Source organism: Somniosus microcephalus, chromosome 7 (assembly GCF_052327205.1).
Source record: "Somniosus microcephalus isolate GS21.2 chromosome 7, FLI_Smic_1.0, whole genome shotgun sequence".
Lineage (NCBI taxonomy): Eukaryota > Metazoa > Chordata > Chondrichthyes > Squaliformes > Somniosidae > Somniosus > Somniosus microcephalus.
Genome location: NC_140993.1, coordinates 266702618 through 266725504, shown reverse-complemented (window position 1 = coordinate 266725504; position 22887 = coordinate 266702618). Strand labels below are relative to the sequence as shown.

At 49.9% G+C, this 22887-nt stretch overlaps 1 protein-coding gene across 1 annotated transcript in view; it reads right to left on the bottom strand.

The window, feature by feature from the left end:
* The window catches only part of pkhd1l1.1 (PKHD1 like 1, tandem duplicate 1), a 248397-nt gene that overhangs the window by 61457 nt on the left and 164053 nt on the right, over positions 1–22887 (bottom strand). Inside the window, exons 67-69 of the mRNA XM_085993995.1 lie at positions 20571–20673; positions 8884–9000; positions 6317–6482 (exon numbers count right to left, since the gene is read on the bottom strand). Of these exons, the coding sequence (XP_085850121.1) occupies positions 6317–6482; positions 8884–9000; positions 20571–20673 (386 nt within the window). The remainder of the gene's footprint in view (positions 1–6316; positions 6483–8883; positions 9001–20570; positions 20674–22887) is intronic.

The window sequence follows — 22887 nt, the reverse complement described above, 5'->3', positions numbered from 1 at the left end:
TCAGCCCCAGGGCCCACCAGTAAACTGTGCTCTCGGCCCCAGGGCCCACCAGTAAACTGTGCTCTCGGCCCCAAGGCCCACCAGTAAACTGTGCTCTCGGCCACAGGGTCCAGCAGTAAACTGTGCTCTCGGCCGCAGGGCCCACCAGTAAACTGTGCTCTCGGCCACAGTGTCCAGCAGTAAACTGTGCTCTCGGCCCCAGGGCCCACCAGTAAACTGTGCTCTCAGCCCCAGGGCCCACCAGTAAACTGTGCTCTCAGCCCCAGGGTCCTCCAGTAAACTGTGCTCTCGGCCCCAGGGCCCACCAGTAAACTGTGCTCTCGGCCCCAGGGCCCACCAGTAAACTGTGCTCTCAGCCCCAGGGTCCTCCAGTAAACTGTGCTCTCGGCCCCAGGGTCCAGCAGTAAACTGTGCTCTCGGCCGCAGGGCCCACCAGTAAACTGTGCTCTCGGCCCCAGGGCCCAGCAGTAAACTGTGCTCTCGGCCCCAGGGCCCACCAGTAAACTGTGCTCTCGGCCCCAGGGCCCACCAGTAAACTGTGCTCTCGGCCCCAGGGCCCACCAGTAAACTGTGCTCTCGGCCCCAGGGCCCACCAGTAAACTGTGCTCTCGGCCCCAGGGCCCACCAGTAAACTGTGCTCTCGGCCCCAGGGCCCACCAGTAAACTGTGCTCTCGGCCCCAGGGCCCACCAGTAAACTGTGCTCTCGGCCCCAGGGCCCACCAGTAAACTGTGCTCTCGGCCCCAGGGCCCACCAGTAAACTGTGCTCTCGGCCCCAGGGCCCACCAGTAAACTGTGCTCTCGGCCCCAGGGCCCACCAGTAAACTGTGCTCTCGGCTGCAGGGCCCACCAGTAAACTGTGCTCTCGGCCACAGGGTCCAGCAGTAAACTGTGCTCTCGGCCCCAGGGCCCACCAGTAAACTGTGCTCTCGGCCGCAGGGCCCACCAGTAAACTGTGCTCTCGGCCACAGGGTCCACCAGTAAACTGTGCTCTCGGCCCCAGGGCCCACCAGTAAACTGTGCTCTCGGCCCCAGGGCCCACCAGTAAACTGTGCTCTCGGCCCCAGGGCCCACCAGTAAACTGTGCTCTCGGCCCCAGGGCCCACCAGTAAACTGTGCTCTCGGCCCCAGGGCCCACCAGTAAACTGTGCTCTCGGCCCCAGGGCCCACCAGTAAACTGTGCTCTCAGCCCCAGGGCCCTCCAGTAAACTGTGCTCTCGGCCCCAGGGCCCACCAGTAAACTGTGCTCTCGGCCCCAGGGCCCACCAGTAAACTGTGCTCTCGGCCCCAGGGCCCACCAGTAAACTGTGCTCTCGGCCCCAGGGCCCACCAGTAAACTGTGCTCTCGGCCCCAGGGCCCACCAGTAAACTGTGCTCTCGGCCCCAGGGCCCTCCAGTAAACTGTGCTCTCTGCCGCAGGGCCCACCAGTAAACTGTGCTCTCGGCCCCAGGGCCCACCAGTAAACTGTGCTCTCGGCCCCAGGGCCCAGCAGTAAACTGTGCTCTCGGCCCCAGGGCCCACCAGTAAACTGTGCTCTCGGCCCCAAGGCCCACCAGTAAACTGTGCTCTCAGCCCCAGGGCCCACCAGTAAACTGTGCTCTCGGCCCCAAGGCCCACCAGTAAACTGTGCTCTCGTCCCCAGGGCCCTCCAGTAAACTGTGCTCTCGGCCCCAAGGCCCACCAGTAAACTGTGCTCTCGGCCCCAAGGCCCACCAGTAAACTGTGCTCTCGGCCCCAGGGCCCTCCAGTAAACTGTGCTCTCGGCCCCAAGGCCCACCAGTAAACTGTGCTCTCGGCCCCAAGGCCCACCAGTAAACTGTGCTCTCGGCCCCAGGGCCCTCCAGTAAACTGTGCTCTCGGCCCCAAGGCCCACCAGTAAACTGTGCTCTCGGCCCCAGGGCCCACCAGTAAACTGTGCTCTCGGCCCCAGGGCCCAGCAGTAAACTGTGCTCTCGGCCCCAGGGCCCACCAGTAAACTGTGCTCTCGGCCCCAGGGCCCACCAGTAAACTGTGCTCTCGGCCCCAAGGCCCACCAGTAAACTGTACTCTCAGCCCCAGGGCCCTCCAGTAAACTGTGCTCTCGGCCCCAAGGCCCACCAGTAAACTGTGCTCTCGGCCCCAGGGCCCACCAGTAAACTGTGCTCTCGGCCCCAGGGCCCACCAGTAAACTGTGCTCTCGGCCCCAGGGCCCACCAGTAAACTGTGCTCTCGGCCCCAGGGCCCACCAGTAAACTGTGCTCTCGGCCCCAGGGCCCACCAGTAAACTGTGGAAACAGAGAAAGCAAAATAAATGGCAGGTGCTGGAAATCGGAAACAGAAACAGAAAACGTCGGAAACGCTCAGCGGGTCAGGCTGTGGGAGTGCAGAGGAGCTGGTGATTGGGGGGGGGGTCAGAACTGGAAGAAATTACAGATAAACTGCGTTTAAATCGTTACAGAACAAAGGGAAGGGGGAGGGGGCCGCAAGCACACACACACACTCGTACACACACACACTCATACACACACACACACACACTCGTACACACACACTCGTACACACACACACACACACTCGTACACACACACACTCATACACACACACACTCAAACACACACACACACGTACACACACACACTCCTACACACACACACACACTCGTACACACACACTCGTACACACACACACTCGTACACACACACACTCGTACACACACACAAACTCTTACACACACACGTACACACACTCGTACACACACACACACACACGTACACACACACACACACACAATGTACGCACACACAGACACACTCGTACGCACACACTCGTACACACACACACACTCGTATGCACACACACACTCGTACACACACACATACACACACACACTCGTACACATACACACACACTCATACACACACACTCGTACACACACACACACACTCGTACACACACACACACTCGTACACACACACTCGTACACACACACACACTTGTACGTACACACACTTGTATACACACACACACACTCGTACACACACACACTCGCACACACACACTCGCACACACACACACTCATACACACACACACACTCGCACACACACACACACTCTTGTACAAACACACACTCGTACACACACACTCACTCGTACACACACACACACACACACTTGTACGTACACACACTCGTACACACACACACACTCGTACACACACACACTCGCACACACACACTCGCACACACACACACTCTTGTACAAACACACACTCGTACACACACACTCACTCGTACACACACACACACTCGTACACGTGCACACACGTACACACACACACACACTCATACACACTCGCTCGCACACACACACACACTCGTACACACATACACTCGTACACACAAACACACTCATACACACAAACACACTCGTACACACGCACACACACACTCATACACACAAACACACACTCATGCACACTCGCACACACAGACACACTCGCACACACAGACACACTCGTACACACACACTCATACACACATGCAACCTCGCACACACACACACTCGTACACACACACTCGTACACACACACTGACACATTCATACACACACATACTAGTACATGCACACACTCGTACACACACACACTGACACACACACTCATACACACAGACACACTCGTACACAGACACACTGACACACTCATACACACACACACTCGTACACACACACTCATACACACAGACACTCATACACACACACACTGACACACTCGTACACAAACACACTCATACACAAACACACTCGTACACAAACACACTCGTACACACACACACACAGTCACACTCGTACACACACACACTCACACTCGTACACACACACTCGTACACTCACACTCGTACACTCACACACACTCACTCTCGTACATACACACTCGTACACACACATACACACACTCGTACACACACACACTCGTACGCACACACACACTCGTACACACACACACTTGTACACACACACACACTCACACTCGTACACACACACACTCACACTCGTATACACACACTCACACTCGTATACACACACACACACTCGTATACACACACACACACACACTCGTACACACACACACTCGTACTCACACTCGTACACACACACTCACTCTCGTACATACACACACTCATACACACACACACACACTCACACACACACACTCACACTCGTATACACACACACACACTCGTATACACACACACACACTCACACTAGTACACACACACACTCGTACACACACACACTCGTACGCACACACACACACTCGTACACACACACACTCGTACACACACACGTACACACATGCGCACGCGTACACACACACTCGTACACACACACACTCGTACACAAACACACACTCGTACACACACACTCGTACACACACACACTCACACTCGTACACACACACACTCACACTCGTACACACACACACACTCACACTCGTATACACACACTCACACTCGTGTACACACACACACTCGTACACACACACACACACTCGTACAAGGTCCCACAATGTGATAATGACCAGATAATCTGCTTTAGTGATGTTGGTTGAGGGATAAATATTGGCCCCAGGACACCAGGGAGAACTCCCCTGCTCTTCCTTGAAATAGTGCCGTGGGATCTTTTATATCCACCCGAGAGAGCAGATGGTTTAACGTCTCACCCGAAAGACGGCACGTCCGACAGTGCAGCACTCCCTCAGTCATGCCCATTCGACAGTGCAGCACTCCTTCAGTACGGCCCCTCCAACAGTGCAGCGCTCCCTCAGTATTGCCCCTTCGACAGTACAGCTCTCCCTCAGTATTGCCCCTTCGACGGTGCAGCGCTCCCTCAGTACTGCCCCTTCGACAGTGCAGCACTCCTTCAGTACGGCCGTTCCAACAGTGCCGCGCTCCCTCAGTACTGCCCCTTCAACAGTGCAGCGCTCCCTCAGTACTGCCCCTTGAACAGTGCAGCGCTCCCTCAGAACGGCCCCTTCAACAGTGCAGCGCTCCCTCAGTATTGCGCTCCCTTAGTACTGCCCCTTGAACAGTGCAGTGCTCCATCAGTACTGCCCCTTCAACAGTGCAGTGCTCCCTCAGTACTGCCCCTTCAACAGTGCAGAGCTCCCTCAGTACGGCCCCTCCAACAGTGCAGCTCTCCCTCAGTACAGGCCCTCCGACAGTGCAGCTCTCCCTCAGTACTGCCCCTCCGACAGTGCAGCTCTCCCTCAGTACTGCCCCTCCGACAGTACTGCCCCTTCAACAGTGCAGCACTCCCTCAGTACTGCCCCTTCAACAGTGCGGCGCTCCCTCAGTACTGCCCCTCCGACAGTGCGGCACCCCCTCAGTACTGCCGCTCCCTCAGTACTGCCCCTCCGACAGTGCAGCGCTCCCTCAGTATTGCCCCTCCGACAGTGCAGCGCTCCCTCAGTACTGCCCCTCCGACAGTGCAGTGCTCCCTCAGTACTGCCCCTCCGACAGTGCAGTGCTCCCTCAGTACTGCCCCTCCGACAGTGCAGCGCTCCTTCAGTACTGCCCCTCCGACAGTGCGGCGCTCCCTCAGTACTGCTCCTCCGACAGTGCAGCGCTCCCTCAGTACTGGTCCTCCGACAGTGCAGCGCTCCCTCAGTACTGCCCCTCCGACAGTGCAGCGCTCCCTCAGTACCGCCCCTCCGACAGTGCGGCACTCCCTCAGTACTGCCCCTCCGACAGTGCAGCACTCCCTCAGTACTGCCCCCCGACAGTGCAGCGCTCCCTCAGTACTGCCCCCCGACAGTGCAGCACTCCCTCAGTACTGCCCCTCCGACAGTTCGGTGCTCCCTCAGTACTGCCCCTCCGACAGTGCGGCGCTCCCTCAGTACTGCCCCTCCGACAGTGCGGCGCTCCCTCAGTACGGCCCTGAAGTGTTGGCCTAGAGTTTGTGCTCAAGTCACTGGAGCGGGACTTGAACCCACAACCTTCTGATCAGAGGCGAGAGTGCCTGTGTTGAAGAGGTTTGAGTCACTTCTTTTAAACCGATAAGGCTGGAGGCTACTGCACAGGTTGGGTAGGCGATGAAGTCATGCTCCAAAGACCGGCTTTTTAAGCAGTGCTCAAGACCATGGAGTAGCTAGAAAGTGGGGCTGCAGGTAACAATGCAATAGTACAAATCAAGAGACCAACATTTGCAACTCTTCAAAAACAGCAGGATGATACAATGTGTGGCCTAGACTTAGCTCACAAGCTCACTTAGCTTTGTGAATGAATTCTGAAGTTTAAGATTGACCTCAGTTTCACAAAGTGATTGTACAATAACTCACGTTACGTCGGGTCTGTGTATGAAGACTTTCCCTCGCTCCTCACTGTCTACAATGGTGATTCCCTTCACTATGATGGGGTGCTGCAGATCTTCATTCTCAGGATTACTGATAAACATGACATTCATCTCACTGGAACACATACCCTTGAATCCAACAAATGTTGTATCTACAATTAAAGAAGTCAATAATTAGGTCACGCTGAATTATCAAACGACAAATGTTTCAGTTTCAAATATTTAAAAGACACAAAGGTGACACGTGTCTTTTCAGCATCCTAGTTCTGTCTCCTTCAAGCTGGTATAGAAGTCTCACTGGATGCACTGGCTGACTGGATGCACTGGCTCACTGGATGGACGCACTGGCTCACTGGATGGACGCACTGGCTCACTGGACGCACTGGCTCACTGGACGCTCTGGCTCACTGGACGCACTGGCTCACTGGATGTACTGGCTCACTGGGTGCACTGGCTCACTGGGTGCACTGGCTCACTGGGTGCACTGGCTCACTGGACGCACTGGCTCACTGGACGCACTGGCTCACTGGATGCATTGGCTCACTGGACGCACTGGCTCACTGGGTGCACTGGCTCACTGGGTGCACTGGCTCACTGGGTGCACTGGCTCACTGGACGCACTGGTTCACTGGATGTTGTGCTACTGATAATCTTCTTGGCAAACGTATTCTTGCTGCAAACACTGCATCATTCAAATCACCTCGCCCAACCATTGCGGAGAAGCACCTGTATGTAACTTACGGAACGTTAGAAAAGCAGTGGGCACTTTAATAAAAAATCATCAATTCAGTGGAGTCTCTCAAAGGGAAAGAGGCACAAACTCACCAAATGCATGTTGTACTCGGAAAGAAGACAAAAAGCTAAATGTGCCGAGGCATTTTGTAATTGGAGAACGCAGACACGTGCCGCACTGAATTCCAGGGAGATTCTTCATGAGCAAGTTTGCTGACCCCTTGTGCAAGAAACTATTTTCCCAGGCTTATGAGGATCACAAGTTCATCTTCCACTGCTCTGTGTCTCAGTAGCTCACCCCTTCAAAACGCAGGATCAGTTGGCATTAGTTATTTAAATTCTTATGCAGGCACCACCGGCAAGGCTGGCATTTATTGCCCATCACTAGTTGCCCACAACTGAGGGGCTCTCGCTGGGCCACTTCAGAGGGGCACAATTGGGTGTGGGGCTGGAGTCACATATAGGCCCAGACCGGGTAAGGATGGCAGCTTCCCTTCACTAAAGGACTTTAGTGAACCAGTTGGGTTTTTACGACAATCCGACAGCCTCATGGTCACTTTCACTGGTACCTGCTTTTTATTAACTGGTTTATAAAAATGAATTCAATTTCTCAAACTGCCTATGGTGGGATTTGAACTCACGTTTTACTGGATTACTAGTCCTTCTTCTTCTTAGGCAGTCCCTCGGAACCGAGGATGACTTGCTTCCACATTAAAATGAGTTCTCAGGCGACTGATGAGTCCAATGCGGGACCTACAGTCTCTGTCACAGGTGGGGCAGACGGTGGTTGAAGGGGTGGGTGGGTGGGTTGCTTGGGTTGACATGCGCTCCTTGCGCTGCTTGCGCTTGGCTTCCGCTTGCTCCCAGCGAAGAGACTCAAGGTGTTCGGCGCCTTCCCGGATGCTCCTCCTCCACTTTGTGCGGTCTTGGGCCAGGGATTCCCAGGTGTCAGTGGGGATGTTGCACTTTTTCCAAGGAGGCTTTGAGGGTGTCCTTGAAGCGTTTCCTCTGCCCACCTGGGGCTCTCTTGCCGTGCCGGAGCTCCGAGTAGAGCGCTTGTTTTGGGAGTCTCGTATCGGGTATGTGGACGATGTGACCCGTCCATCGGAGCTGATTGAGCGTGGTCAAAGCTTCGATGCTGGGGATGTTGGCCTGAGCGAGAACACTGACGTTGGTGCGCCTATCCTGCCAATGGATTTGCAGGATCTTGCGGAGGCAGCGTTGGTGGTACCTCTCCAGTGCTTTGAGGTGCCTGCTGTACATGGTCCATGTCTCTGAGGCATACAGCAGGGCGGGTATCACTGCTGCTCTGTAGACCATGAGCTTGGTGCCGGGTTTGAGGTCCTGGTCTTCAAACAGTCTCTTCCTCAGGCGACCATCCAGCTCTAGTCCAGCAACAGAACCACAACACTATCTGTGACTAGTCCCAACGTGCAAAGATCTTTTTCTCAGATGCACATAATTGTCAGGCACAACTTGGCTCATAATTCACACTCGAGTACACGGCTCTATCAGCAGCCTGCGTGTGCTGTACTAGGAGTGGGATCTTACTCTGTCTTTTTGAGCGTTTTTTTTTTTGATTCTTGTTGTGCGTGATGTAATGTGAGGATTAAAGCCCTGGACCCCATCCACTTATAATAATCCTTCCATTCGTATACCTTCCACACAGGAACAATTCAAAGTGTTTCATAAACTGTTTGAGGTGTAATGACTTTGAGGCATTTCTGTCCTGTGCTCAGAGGCATAATTTTATCATTTATAATTTGGTCAATTATATCCACAGCTAAATTCACACCAAGTCAGGGTTATTTATTCACTTACTCTGCACGGTCATTAGTCCACTAATTGCAGGGTAATTCTTCAAACCAGCGTGCGAATGCAATGGCGCCGAGTTCATACCAGAGGCGAAGGTTGGCCAGCATATTCCACTCCTACCCTCTGGTCAATGAAACAGAACATGGATTAATCACAGGCTACACAGGTACATTGCATCAGTGTTTACAAAGGAAGAGGACTTTGCCGAAGCTATGGTGAACGAGGAGGTTGCCGTGATACTGGATGAGATAAAAATCGATAAAGAGGAGGTAGTAGAAAGGCTGGCAGTACTTAAAGTGGATGAGTCACCTGGTCCAGATGGGAAGCATCCAAGGTTGCTGAGGGAGGTAAGGGTAGAAACTGTGGAGGTGCTGGCCTCAATCTTCCAATCCTCCTTAGATACTGGGGTGGTGCCAAAGGACTGGAGGATTGTAAATGTTACACCCTTGTTCAAAAATGGGAGAAGGATAAACCTGGCAATTACAGGCCCGTCAGTTTAACATCGGTGGTGGGGAAGCTTTAATGTTTCTACCATTTCCTCATTCCCCATAATAATTTCTCCTGTCTCAGCCTCTAACGGACCAACGTTTACTTTTGCTACTCTTTTCCTTTTTACATACTTGTAGAAACTCTTAGTCTGCTTTTATATTTCTTGCTAGTTTTCTCTCATATTCTATTTTTTCCCTTTTTATTAAATTTTTGGTCAACCTTTGCTGGTTTCTGAAATTCTCCCAATCCTCAGGCTTACTATTATTCTTTATAAGCTTCTTCTTTCAATCTAATGCTATCCCTAACTTCTTTAGTTAGTCACGGTTGGATCACTTTTCCCATGGAGTTTTTGTTTCTCAATGGAATGTATTTTTGTTGAGAATTATGAAATATTTCTTTATTTCTCTGCTCTAAGGAGAACAACCCCAGCTTCTCCAGTCTATCCACATAACTGAAGTCCCTCATCCTTAGAACCATTCTTGTAAATCTTTTCTGCACCCTCTCTAAGGCCTTCACATCCTTCCTAAAGTGCGGTGCCCAGAATTGGACACAATACTTCAGTTGGGGCCGAAGCAGTGTTGTATAAAGGTTCATCATAACTTCCTTGCTTTTGTACTCTGTGTCTCTATTTATGAAGCCCAGGATTCCGTACGCTTTTTTAAGCACTTCCTCAACCTGCCTTATCACCTTCAACAATTTGTGCACATATACCCCCAGCTCTCTCATGCACCCCCTTTAGAATTGTACCCTTTAGCTTATATTGCCTCTCCTCATTCTTCCTACCAAAATGTATCACTTCGCACTTTTCTGCATTAAATTTCATCTGCTACATGTTCACCCATTCCACCAGCCTGTCTATGTCCTCTTGAAGTCCATCACTATCCTTCCAAGTTTTGTGTCAACAGCAAATTTTGAAATTGTTCCCTGTACACCCACATCCAAGTCATTAATATATATCAAGAAAAGCAGTGGTCCTAGAACTGACCCCTGGGGAACACCACTGTATACCTTCCTCCAGTCCGAAAAACAACCGTTCACCACTACTCTCTGTTTCCTGTCACGTAGCCAATTTCATATCCATGCTGCCACTGTCCCTTTTATTCCATGGACTTCAACTTTGCTGGCAAGCCTATTATGTGGCACTTTATCAAACGCCTTTTGGAAGTCCATGTACACCACATCAGCCACATTGCCCTCATCAACCCTCTCTGTTGCCTCATCAAAAAATTCAATCAAGTTAGTTAAACACGATTTGCCTTTAACAAATCTGTGCTGGCTTTCCTTAATTAATCCACACTTGTCCAAGTAACTGTTAATTTTGTCCCGGATTATCGTTTCTAAAAGCTTCCCCACTACCGAGCTTAAGCTGACTGGCCTGTAGTTGCTGGGTTTATCTTTACACCCTTTTTTGAACAAGGGTGTAACATTTGCAATTCTCCAGTCCTCTGGCACCAGCCCCGTATTCAAGGAGGATTGGAAGATTATCGCCAGTACCTCCACAATTTCTACCTTTACTTCCCTCAGCATCCTAGGATGCATCCCATCTGGTCCTGGTGACTTATCTACTTTAAGTACAGCCAGCCATTCTAGTACCTCCTCTTTATCAATTTTATCCCATCCCGTATCTCAACTACCTCCCTTTCACTGTGACTTTGGCAGCATCTTCTTCCTTGGTAAAGACAGATGCAAAGGACTCATTTAGTACCTCCGCCATGCCCTCTGCCTTCATGCGTTGGTCTCCTTTTTGGTCCCTAATCGGACCCACCCGTTCTCTTACTACCCGTTTACTATTTATTTGCCTATAGAAGACTTTTGGATTCCTTTTTATCTTAGCTGTCATTCTATTCTCATACTCTCTCTCTCTGCCCCTCATTTTTCCTTTTTCACTTCCCCTCTGAACTTTCTATATTCAGCCTGGTTCTCACTTGTATTCTCAACCTGACATCTGTCATATGCCCCCTTTTTCTGCTTCATCTTACTCTCTATCTCTTTCATCATCCAGGGAGCTCTGGCTTTGGTTGCCCTACCTTTCCTCCTCGTGGGAATGTACCTCGACTGTACCCGAACCATCTCCTCTTTAAGGCAGCCCATTGTTCGATTACAGTTTTGACTGCCAATCTTTGATTCCAATTTACCCAGGCCAGGTCCATTCTCAACCCACTGAAATTGGCCTTCCTCCAATTAAGTATTTTTACTCTAGATTGCTCCCTGCCCTTTTCCATAGCTAATCTAAACCTTATGATACTCTGATCACTGTTCCCTAAATGTTCCCTTACTGACACTTGCTCCACTTGACCCACCTCATTCCCCAGAACAAGATCCAGCAATGCCTCCTTTCTCGTTGGGCTGAAAACGTACTGAACAAGAAAGTTCTCCTGAACACACTTCAGAAATTCTTCCCCCTCTCTGCAGTTTACACTACAATATTACTATCCCTGTCTATATTTGGATAGTTGAAGTCCCCCATTATCATACAACAACAACAACTTGTATTTATATAGCGCCTTTAATTTAGTAAAACGTCCCAAGGCGCTTCACAGGAGTATTGTAAGACAAAAAATTTGACACCGAGCCACATAAGGAGAAATTAGGGCAGGTGACCAAAAGCTTGGTCAAAGATGTAGGTTTTAAGGAGCGTCTTAAAGGAGGAGAGAGAGGTAGCGAGGCGGAGAGGTATAGGCAGGGAATTCCAGAGCTTAGGGCCTCGGCAACAGAAGGTACGGCCACCGAAGGTTGAGCAATTATAATCAGGGATGCTCAAGAGGGCAGAATTAGAGGAGCGCAGATATCTCGGGGGGTTGTGGGGCTGAAGGAGATTACAGAGATAGGGAGGGGCGAGGCCATGGAGGGATTTGAAAACAAGGATGAGAATTTTGAAATCGAGGCGCTGCTTAACTGGAAGCCAATGTAGGTCAGCGAGCACAGGGGTGATGGGTGAACGGGACTTGGTGCGAGTTAGGACACGGGCAGCCGAGTTTTGGATGGCCTCAAATTTATGTAGGGTGGAATGTGGGAGGCCAGCCAGGGGTGCGTTGGAATAGTCAAGTCCAGAGGTAACAAAGGCATGGATGAGGGTTTCAGCAGCGGATGAACTGAGGCAAGGGCGGAGATGGGCGATGTTACAGAGGTGGAAGTAAGCTGTCTTTGTTATGCTGCGGATATGTGGTCGGAAGCTCATTTCAGTGATGCAAGAACTATAGTTCTTGCACCACTTTGTAATTTTCCTGCAATTTGCTCCTCTATAACTTTCCCACTAGTTGGTGGCCTATAGAATACACCCGGTAGTGTAATGGCACCTCTATTGTTTCTCAACTCTAACCAAATAGATTCTGTCCTTGACCCCTGCAGGACATCATTTCTCTTCAGACATGTAATATTCTCCTTAATCAATACTGCCACCCCGCCTCCTTTCTTTCCTTCCCTATCTTTCCTGAACACCTTGGGGGAAAAATTGGGTATCGCCCATTTTGGGGTGCTAATATTGGCTGGGCACAAAGTTTAGCGCCCGGCGCTAACTATCGCCTCTGACTACAAAATTCACCTCTATCGCCCCTGGAGTTGATTTGAGCGTTAAATCAGGTGCTACACACCCCTCTTAAGGCGCTAACATCGGGGAGCGAGGCGCTACCTCAGAACGCCACCGAAGCTCAGGCGATGTCAGTTACCATGGAAGCCAGACAGACAGGCAAGGGAGGAGATTGCAGGGGCTCTGACACAAATTTTCAGAACCTCTCTGGCCACAGGGGAGGTGTCAGAGGACTGGAGGACAGCTGACGTAGTACCATTGCTCAAGAAGGGTAGTAGGGATAAACCAGGGAATTACAGGCCAGCGAGCCTAAAATCAGTGGTAGGGAAATTACTGGAAAAAATTCTGAGGGACAGAATTAGTCTCCACTTGGAGAGGCAAGGATTAATCAAGGATAGTCAGCATAGCTTTGTCAGGGGGAGATCATGTCTAACCAATTTGATTGAATTTTTCGAGGGGGTGACTAGGTGTGTAGATGAGGGTCAAGGACTGTCAACCACTGTAGAGGGGAATCCTCGGTTGAGGAAAAGGAAGACATGTCGGAAACACTGGTATGGAAGGTGGCATCATCAGAGCAGATGCGGCAGAGACGGAGAAACTGGGAGAATGGAATAGAGTCCTTACAGGAGGCGAGGTGGGAGGAAGTGTAATCCAGGTAGCTGTGGGAGTCAGTGGGCTTGTAGTGAATGTTTGTCAATAACCTATCCCCAGAGATGGAGACGGAAAAGTCGAGGAAGGGAAGGGAAGAGTCGGAGATGGACCATGTGAAGGTGAGGAAAGGGCGGAAATTGGAAGCAAAGTGAATGAAATGATCTAGTTCAGGGCGAGAGCAGGAAACGGCATCGATACAGTTATCAGTGTATCAGAAAAAGAGGTGAGGGAGGGGACCTGAGTAGGACTGGAACAAAGAGTGTTCCACATATCCCACGAAAAGTCAGGCATAGCTAGGACCCATGCGGGTTCCCATAGCAACACCTTTGATTTGGAGGAAGTGAGTGGAGTCAAAGGAGAAGTTGTTCAATGTGAGAACAAGTTCAGCCAGGCAGAGGAGAGTGGTGGTGGATGGGGACTGGTTGGGCTTCTGTTCAAGGAAGAAGCGGAGTGCCCTCAGGCCATCCTGGTGGGGGATGGAGGTGTACAGGGATTGTACGTCCATAGTGAAAATGAGGTGGTTGGGGCCAGGAAACTGGAAACTGTTAAAGTGGCGGAGGGCGTCGGAAGAGTCGCGGATGTAGGTGGGAAGAGACTGGACAAGGGGAAAAAAAATAGAGTTGAGATAGGAAGAGATAAGTTCCGTGGGGCAAGAACAGGCTGAAACGATGGATCTATCAGGGCAGTCCTGTTTGTGGATCTTGGGAAGGAGGTAGAAGCGGGCTGTGCGGGGTTGGGGAACTATGAGGTTGGCGGCCATGGGGGGAAGATCTCCAGAGGAGATGAGGTCAGTGACAATCTTGGAAACAGTGGCTTGATGTTCGGTGGTGGGGGCATGGTCCAGGTGGAGGTAGGAGGAGGTGTCGGAGAGTTGGCGTTCAGCTTCCGCTAGGTAGAGGTCGGTTCGCCAAACAACAACAGCACCACCCTTGTCAGCAGGTTTAATGACAATGTCGGGGTTGGATCTGAGAGAATGGAGTGCTGCAAGTTCAGAGGGAGGTAGGTTGGAGTGAGTGAGAGGAACAGAGAAATGGAGACGGCCAATGTCACGCCAGCAGTTTGCAATGAAAAGATCTAGAGAGGGTAAGAGGCCAAAGGGAGGGGTCCAGGTAGAACGGGAATTCTGAAAGCGGGAGAAAGGGTCAGCCATGCGGGGGGAAGACTCCTGGCCAAAGAAGTGGGCACGGAGACGAAGGCGACGGAAAAAGAGCTCAACATCGTGCCGAGCTCGAAATTCATTGAGGCGGGGGCGTAAGGGGATGAAGCTCAGGCCTTTGCTAAGGACTGATCGTTTGGGGTCAGAGAGGGGAAGATCAGAGGGGATAGTGAAAACCTGGCAGGGGGTGAGATTGGGAGAAGGGATGGGGTCAGAGGAAAGTGAAGGGGAAGAAGGTTCCGGAGGGGCGTTGGTGTCCAAGAGTTGTTGCAGTGGTTGACATGGCCCTTGACTGTGTCCGTTCTATCTCCCGCACTTCTGCCCTCACCCCTGCCCCTCCCTCCTGGAACCATGTCAGAGTTCCCCTTGTCCTCACCTTTCACCCCACCAGCCTCCACATTCAACGGATCATCCTCCGCCATTTCCGCCACCTCCAGCGTGATCCCACCACCAAATGCATCTTCCCCTCACCTTCCCTTTCAGCATTCCGTAGGGACTGCTCCCTCCGCGACACCCTTGTCCACTCCACTATCACCCCCCAACACCCCTTCCCCTTCACCCGGCACCTTCCCGTGCAAGCGCAGGAGATGCAACACATGCCCTTATACCTCCCCCCTTCCCACTGTCCAGGGCCACAAACACCCCTTCCAGGTGAAACAGCGATTTACTTGTACTTCTTGTAATCTAGTATACTGTATTCACTGCTCACGATGCGGTCTCCTCTACATTGGAGAGACCAAACGCAGATTGGGTGACCGCTTTGCGGAACACCTCCGTTCAGTCCGTAAGGGGGGCCCCAAGCTCCCGGTGGCCTGTCACTTTAATTCACCGCCCCACTCCCACTCAGACCTCACCGTCCTCGGCCTCTTGCATTGTTCCACGGAAGCTCAGCGTAAGCTCGAGGAACAGAACCTCATCTTTCAATTAGGCACTTTACAGCCTTCCGGACTCAACATCGAGTTCAACAATTTCAGATCACAACCTCGGCCCCTATCACATATATATATTTTATCCACACCTTTTGTTTGTGTCTTTTCCTCCCTCCCACACGGCAGCTGTCTCTCATTCTGCCAGTGCAGTTTACACTTCATCTAGAGCCATCCTTTGTTTCTTAACTTGCCCCATTACCATCTCCGCTCGCCTTGAATATCTCTTAATGTCTCTTAATCTCTCCCGCGTTCCAACCTTTTGTTCTTTCATCCCCTCCCCCCTTTCCCAGCCCCTAAACTTGCTTAAAAATCTGTTCCATTTCCTGCTTTTTTCCAGTTCTGACGAAGGGTCATCGACCTGAAACGTTAACTCTGTTTCTCTCTTCACAGATGCTGACTGACCTGCTGAGTTTCTCCAGTATTTTCTGTTTTTATTACACCCTGCTCATTGCAGCCTTGAATCTCAGCCTGGAGAGACCTCAAAAGCAATTGTGTTGGAAGCACTAATGGATAGGCCCAGGGAAAGAGCTCAGCACTTAGGAACCTCAAAAGTGGTGCTGAGGGCCAAAGCTCCTCAGGACAGCGTTAAATCTCTCCAGACATCTCTCTCCCTCTCAACCTGCGTGTACCAAAAATGTTGCCGACAAGAAAAGGCAGGAAGCGCCCGCCTTTAAATAGCGCTCCCCCAACCCCTTCCTGACCTGAAAACGTTCCCCTCTACCTGTCATTCCTAGCGGCAGGCGCTAAGGCAGGGGGCGCGATTCAATATCCGGTCCGGGGTGCTACCGGGGCGTTGCACGCTCGACTGATGTCACAATCTGCAGGAGATCGTGGCGGTAGTGTGTAGTGCCGCCGCAAAACGACTGGTCAATTTCGCGAGCGGCGTTAAAATCGCCGCGCTTGGATGCTAATTTCCTAGCGCCCCGTTAGCGCCCCCTGGAGGCGCTGACCAATTGAATTTCCCCCCCCTTATATACAGGAATATTTAGTACCCAATCCTGCCCTTTTTTGAGCCAGGTCTCTGTTATCACCACGACATCATATTCCTATGTGGCTATTTGCGCCTGCAGCTCACCAACTTTATTTACCATGCTTCGTGTGTTTTCATACATGCACTGTAAACCTACCTTAGACCTTCTTGTATTCTCTCTTGGTCTGACCCGACCTAATACTATTTCTTACTCTCGTGCTATGTGTCTCTCCAAATCCTTTGTGCACCTTGTTTCTCCTTTCTAATGCTACATCCTGGTGCCTATCCACAGCCAAATTATCTTAAATCTTCCCCAACAGCACTAACAACCTCCCATGCAAATCAAGTTAGTCAGACACGACCTTCCCTTAACAAATCCATGCTGACTGTCCTTGATTAATCTGTGCCTTTCTAAATGATGATTAATACTGTTGCTCAGAATTTTTCCAATAATTTTCCCACCACCAAGGTTAGGCTGACTGGCCTGTAATTACTCGGTCTATCCCTTTCTCCCTTTTAAAACAACGCTACAACATTCGGAGTCCTCCAGTCCTCCGGCACCACGCCCCCAGCCCGAGAGGATTGGAAAATGATGGTCAGAGCCTCTGCTATTTCCTTCCTTGCTTCTCTTAACAGCCTGCGATACATTTCATCCGGGCCTAGAGATTTATCTACTTTCAAAGGTGCTAATCCCCTTAATACTTCCGCTCTCACTATGTTTATCTCATCTAATGCTTCACATTCCTCTTCCTTAACTACAAAGTCTGCTTCTTCCCTCTCTTCTGTGAAGTCAGGCGCAAAGTATTCATTAAGAACCGTGCCCATGTCTTCAGCCTCCACACACAAGTTACCTTTTTGGTCTCTAATATGCCCCACTCTTTCCTTAGTTATCCTCTTGCTCTTTATGCATTTATAAAACACCTTTTCCTTAATTTTACTTGCAATGGGACTTTTGAATGGGCCGCGCAGCCCCAAAAACAATTGCGGGAATATTGCATGTCACTCCGCTATTTAAGAAGGGTGAGAGAGGGAAATCAGGGAATTATAGACCAGTTAGCCTAACATCTGTTGTCAGGAAATTGCTGGAGTCTATAATTAAGGATAGGGTGACTGAACGCCTCAAAAATTTTCAGCTGATCAGAGAGAGCCAGCATGGATTTGTGAAAGGCAGGTCATGCCTGACGAACCTGATTGAATTTTTTGAAGAGGTGACTAAAGTAGTGGACAGGAGAATGTCGATGGATGTTATTTATATGGACTTCCAGAAGGCATTTGATAAAGTTCCTCATAAGAGACTGTTAACTAAGGTTGAAGCCCATGGAATTGAGGACAGATATTGACCTGGTTAGGAAATTGGCTGGGCGGCAGGAGACAGAGAGTAGGGATAATGGGCAGGTGCTCAAATTGGCAGGATTTGACTAGTGGTGTCCCGCAGGGACCTGTGTTGGAGCCTCAACTATTCACTGTATTTATTAACAACTTAGATGATGAGATAGAAAGTCACATATCCAAGTTTGCCGAGGACGCAAAGATAGGCGGCATTGTAAGCCGTGTAGATTGAAGCATAAAATTACAAAGAGATATTAATAGATTAAGTGAATGGGCAAAACTGTGGCAAATGGATTTCAATATAGGCAAGTGTGATATTATCCACTTTGGATCTAAAACGGATAGAACAAAGTACTTTCTAAATGGTGAAAAGCTAGAAACAGTGGAGGTCCAAAGAGACTTGGGGGTCCAGGTGCATAGATCACTAAAATGTCATGGACAGGTACAGAAAATAATCAAAAAGGCTAATGGAATGCTGGTCTTTATATCTAGAGGACCAGAATACAAGGGGGTAGAAGTTATGCTGCAGCTGTACAAAGCCCTGGTTAGACCACACCTGGAGCACTGTGAGCAGTTCTGGGCACCACACCTTAGGAAGGATATATTGGCCTTGGAGGGAGTGCAGCGCAGGTTTACCAGAATGATACCTGGACTCCAAGGGTTAAATTACGAGGAGAGGTAATACAAACTAGGGTTGTATTCCCTGGAATTTGGAAGGTTAAGGGGCGATTTGAGCGAAGTTTTCAAGATATTAAGGGGAACTGATAGAGTAGAGAGAAACTATTTCTGCTGGTTGGGGAGTCGAGGACTTGGGGACGTAGCCTAAAAATTAGAGCCAGACCTTTCAGGAGTGAAGTTAGGAAACACTTCTACACACAAAGGGTGGTAGAAGTTTGGAACTCTCTTCCGCAAACAGCAGTTGATGCTGGGTTGTTAATATTAAATCTGAGGTTGATAGATTTCTGCTTAACCAGGGGTATTAAGGGATATGGGGCAAAGGCGGGTACATGGAGTTAGGTCACAGATCAGCCATGATCTCATTGAATGGCGGAACAGGCTCGAGGGGTTAAATGGCCGACTCCTGTTCCTATGATCCTCTGTTCCAAAGCAGTTAATAGAGCTTATGAGATCCTGGGCTTTATAAACAGAGGCAGAGAGTACAAAAGCCAGGAGGTTATGCTAAACCTAGTTCGGCCCCAGCTGGAGTATTGGGGGGAATTTTGCCAGCCCTGGGGAGGTGGGTATGGAAGCGGGACTGCCGGGAAAATGGCAGAAACTGGGATAGGGTACCGACCCCGCTCCCAACCCGCCTCCGTCCCATCTTCCCGGGAGGAAGATCCCCGACTCGCACAGGGATCCATCTCCTCGAGGCGGGAAGGGGATTAGAGCCAATTAACTGCCTGTTAACAGGCAATTTTGAGGCTTATCCCCATTTTACCCATACAAGTGCGGCCTTCCCGACGGCTGTGAGCCTCGCCAGGGTCAGTGAGGCGAGCAGTGGGTCTGCGGGGGTGAGAGGGGTCGAAAAGTGCGCTGTGGAGGTGAGTGATGGGTGCAAGTGTGGACAGGTAAGTGAGAGGTGAGTGCAAAGTGTTAGAAAAAATTAACTTACCTTTGTTTCTTTCTGCAGGCTTCAACCCTTGGGGATCCGGAGGTGCCTCATCTCCATGGCAGAGATGACAGAATGGCTGCTGCATTCTCAGATGCAGGAGCCATCTGATTTCTGCTGAGGAGAGAGGTCTTGGTGAGCCTTCAGTACAAGGGCTCACCTTAGAACAGAGATTGTCGGTGTTTGACAGCTTCTCAAAGCTGTCAAACGATGACAGTTCATCTGTCAAAAAATCTTGACAGATGAAACGTCATACGCTGACGTCCTCTGTCACCGGCTTTCCCTTAATTGGCCGGCTAAGCCCGCAGGGCGGGCGTAACAAGGTCAATCAAGGGAAAATAGTGTGGGTTGGCTGGACGTCGTTGGGGGCGGGACTAGAACCCGAGAAGCAGCAGTCCCACCCCCAACGCGTCCCCATTGATAAAATCCAGCCCATTGTGTCCAATTCTGGGTGCCACACTTTAGGAAGGACATGAAGATTTTGGAGAGGGTGCAGAGATATTTACTAGAATGGTTCCAGGGATGAGGGATTACAGTTACGTGGATAGGCTGGAGAAGCTGGGGTTGTTCTCCTTGGAGCAGAGAAGGACAAGAGGAGATTTGGTAGAGGTGTTTAAAATCATGAAGGGTTTTAATAGAGTAAATAAAGAGAAACTGTTTCCAGTGGCTGAAGGGTCGTTAAGCAGAGGGCACAGATTTAAGGTGATTGGCAAACGAACCAGAGGTGACATGAGGGGAAAACTTTTTTACACGAGTGGTTAGGATTTGGAATGCACTGCCTGATAGGGTGGTGGATACAGATTCAATAGTAGCCTTCAAAAGGGAATTGGATAAATACTTGAAAGAGAAAAAATTGCAGGGATTTGGGGAAAGAGTGGGGGAGTGGGACTAACTGGATTGCTCTTCGAAAGAGCCGGCGCAGACTCGATGGGCCGAATGGCCTCCTTCTGCGCTGTATCACTTGATGATTCTCTGATTCTACTTGGACAAATCACACTTGCATTTGTTCTTTGTTTGAAACAGGTTGTCCTTACCTGAAGGTTGGCTGGGATTCCGAGTCTTACGTTTCAGAATAGAATCGTCACGCAATATAGACGAGCAGTTGAAGTTGGGGCTAATTCCTACCACCAAGGCATTCTTTGGAAAAACACACAGGAACACAGGAATTGCTGGGTGAAAAAGACCAAGGTTCATCTAGTTCATGTTGCACCATCCTGGTAGTCGCATGATACAACGATAATGGAGTTGTTGACTAATCGCAGCGATCAATCTCTATCAATGAGTCTACAACAGACCCAGACATGAGGTGAGGAAAACCCCCAGTGGTGGAGAGCTTTGGGAACCATCGGTCCAGAGTCACCTGTTCCTCCCGAGCACGCTGCACTCACCACACCTCATGTCTCACATTACTCATATACTGGAGCACAAAATGTTATTTTCTGAAACAAACCTATCGAATTTGCAAATGAACTAATCAATAAAATCTGCTTCCACCGACTCCCGAGGGAGCCTGTTCCATAGATTGACTGCTCGCTCACTGAAATATTATTTTCGCAGATTCATTTTGAATTTACCCCCCTTCATATTTATTAAAAAGCTTGGGCTACACATTATATATATTTTAAAAAATCACTGACAGGACCTCATGATATCTAAATGTTATCCACTGTTGACTACATTTACTGAAAAATGAGCAAGCTTCATTTACATAGAAACATAGAAGATAGGAGCAGCAGTAGGCCATTCGGCCCTTCGAGCCTGCTCCGCCATTCAATGAGATCATGGCTGATCATCCAAATTCAGTACCCGGTCCCTGCCTTCTCCCCATAGCCCTTGATCCCTTTAGCCTTAAGAAATATATCCAACTCCTTCTTGAATATATTTAATGACCTGGCCTCCACCGCCCTCTGTGGCAGAGAATTCCACAGGTTCACCACTCTCTGGGTGAAGAAATTCCTCCTCATTTCAGTCCTAAATGGCTTACCCCTTATCCTTAGACTGTGACCCTGGTTCTGGACTCCCCAGCCATCAGAAACATCCTTCCTGCATCTAGTCTGTCCAGGCCTGACAGAATTTTATAGGTTTCGATGAGATCCCCTCTCAATCTTCTAAACTCCAGTGAGTATAAGCCCAATCGACACAATCTCTCCTCATATGTCATTCCTGCCATCCCAGGTATCAGCCTGGTGAATCTTCGCTGCACTCCTTCCATGGCAAGAACGTCCTTCCTCAGATAAGGCGACCAAAACTGCACACAATACTCAAGGTGCGGTCTCACCAAGGCCCTGTACAACTGTAGCAAGACATCCTTGTTCCTGTACTCGAACCCTCTTGCTATGAAGGCCAACATACCATTTGCCTTCTTAACCGCCTGTTGCACCTGCATGCTTACCTTCAGCGACTGGTGCACAAGAACACCCAGGTCTCTTTGCACTTCCCCTTCTCCCAATCTATTGCCATTCAAATAATAATCTGCCTTCCTGTTTTTGCCACCAAAGTGGATAACCTCACATTTATCCACATTATAGTGCATTTGCCATGTTTCTGCCCAATCACCCAACCTGTCCAAATCGTACTGGAGTTTCATGACATCCTCCTCACAGCATACCCTCCCACCCAGCTTTGTGTCGTCTGCAAATTTGGAGATATTACATCCAATTCCCTCGTCCAGATCATTAATATATATTGTGAACAGCTGGGGTCCTAGGACCGATCCTTGCGGTACCCCACTAGTCACTGCCTGCCACTCGGAAAATGACCCGTTTATTCCAACTCTTTGCTTTCTGTCCGCCAACCAGTTCTCTATCCAAATCAATACCTTGCCCCCAATCCCATGTGCCTTAATTTTGCACGCTAATCTCTTATGCGGAACCTTATCGAAAGCCTTCTGAAAGTCCAAATACACCACATCCACTGGTTCTCCTTTATCTATTTTACGAGTTACATCCTCAAAAAATTCCAGTAGATTAGTCAAGCATGATTTACCTTTTGTAAATCCATGTTGACTTTGTCCGATCCTGTCACTGCTTTCCAAGTGCTCTGCTATTACATCTTTTAAATAATGTACTCTAGCATTTTCCCCACTACCGATGTCAGGCTTACCGGTCTATAATTCCCCGCTTTTTCTCTGCCACCTTTTTTGAATAGTGGGGTAACATTAGCTACCCTCCAATCCATGGGTACTGTTCCAGAGTCTATCGAGTTCTGGAAGATGACCAGCAATGCATCTACTATTTCTAGGGCCACTTCCTTTAGTACCCTGGGATGTAGATTATCAGGCCCTGGGGATTTATCGGCCTTCAGTCCCATCAATTTTCCTAACACCATTTCCCTACAAATACTGATTTCTTT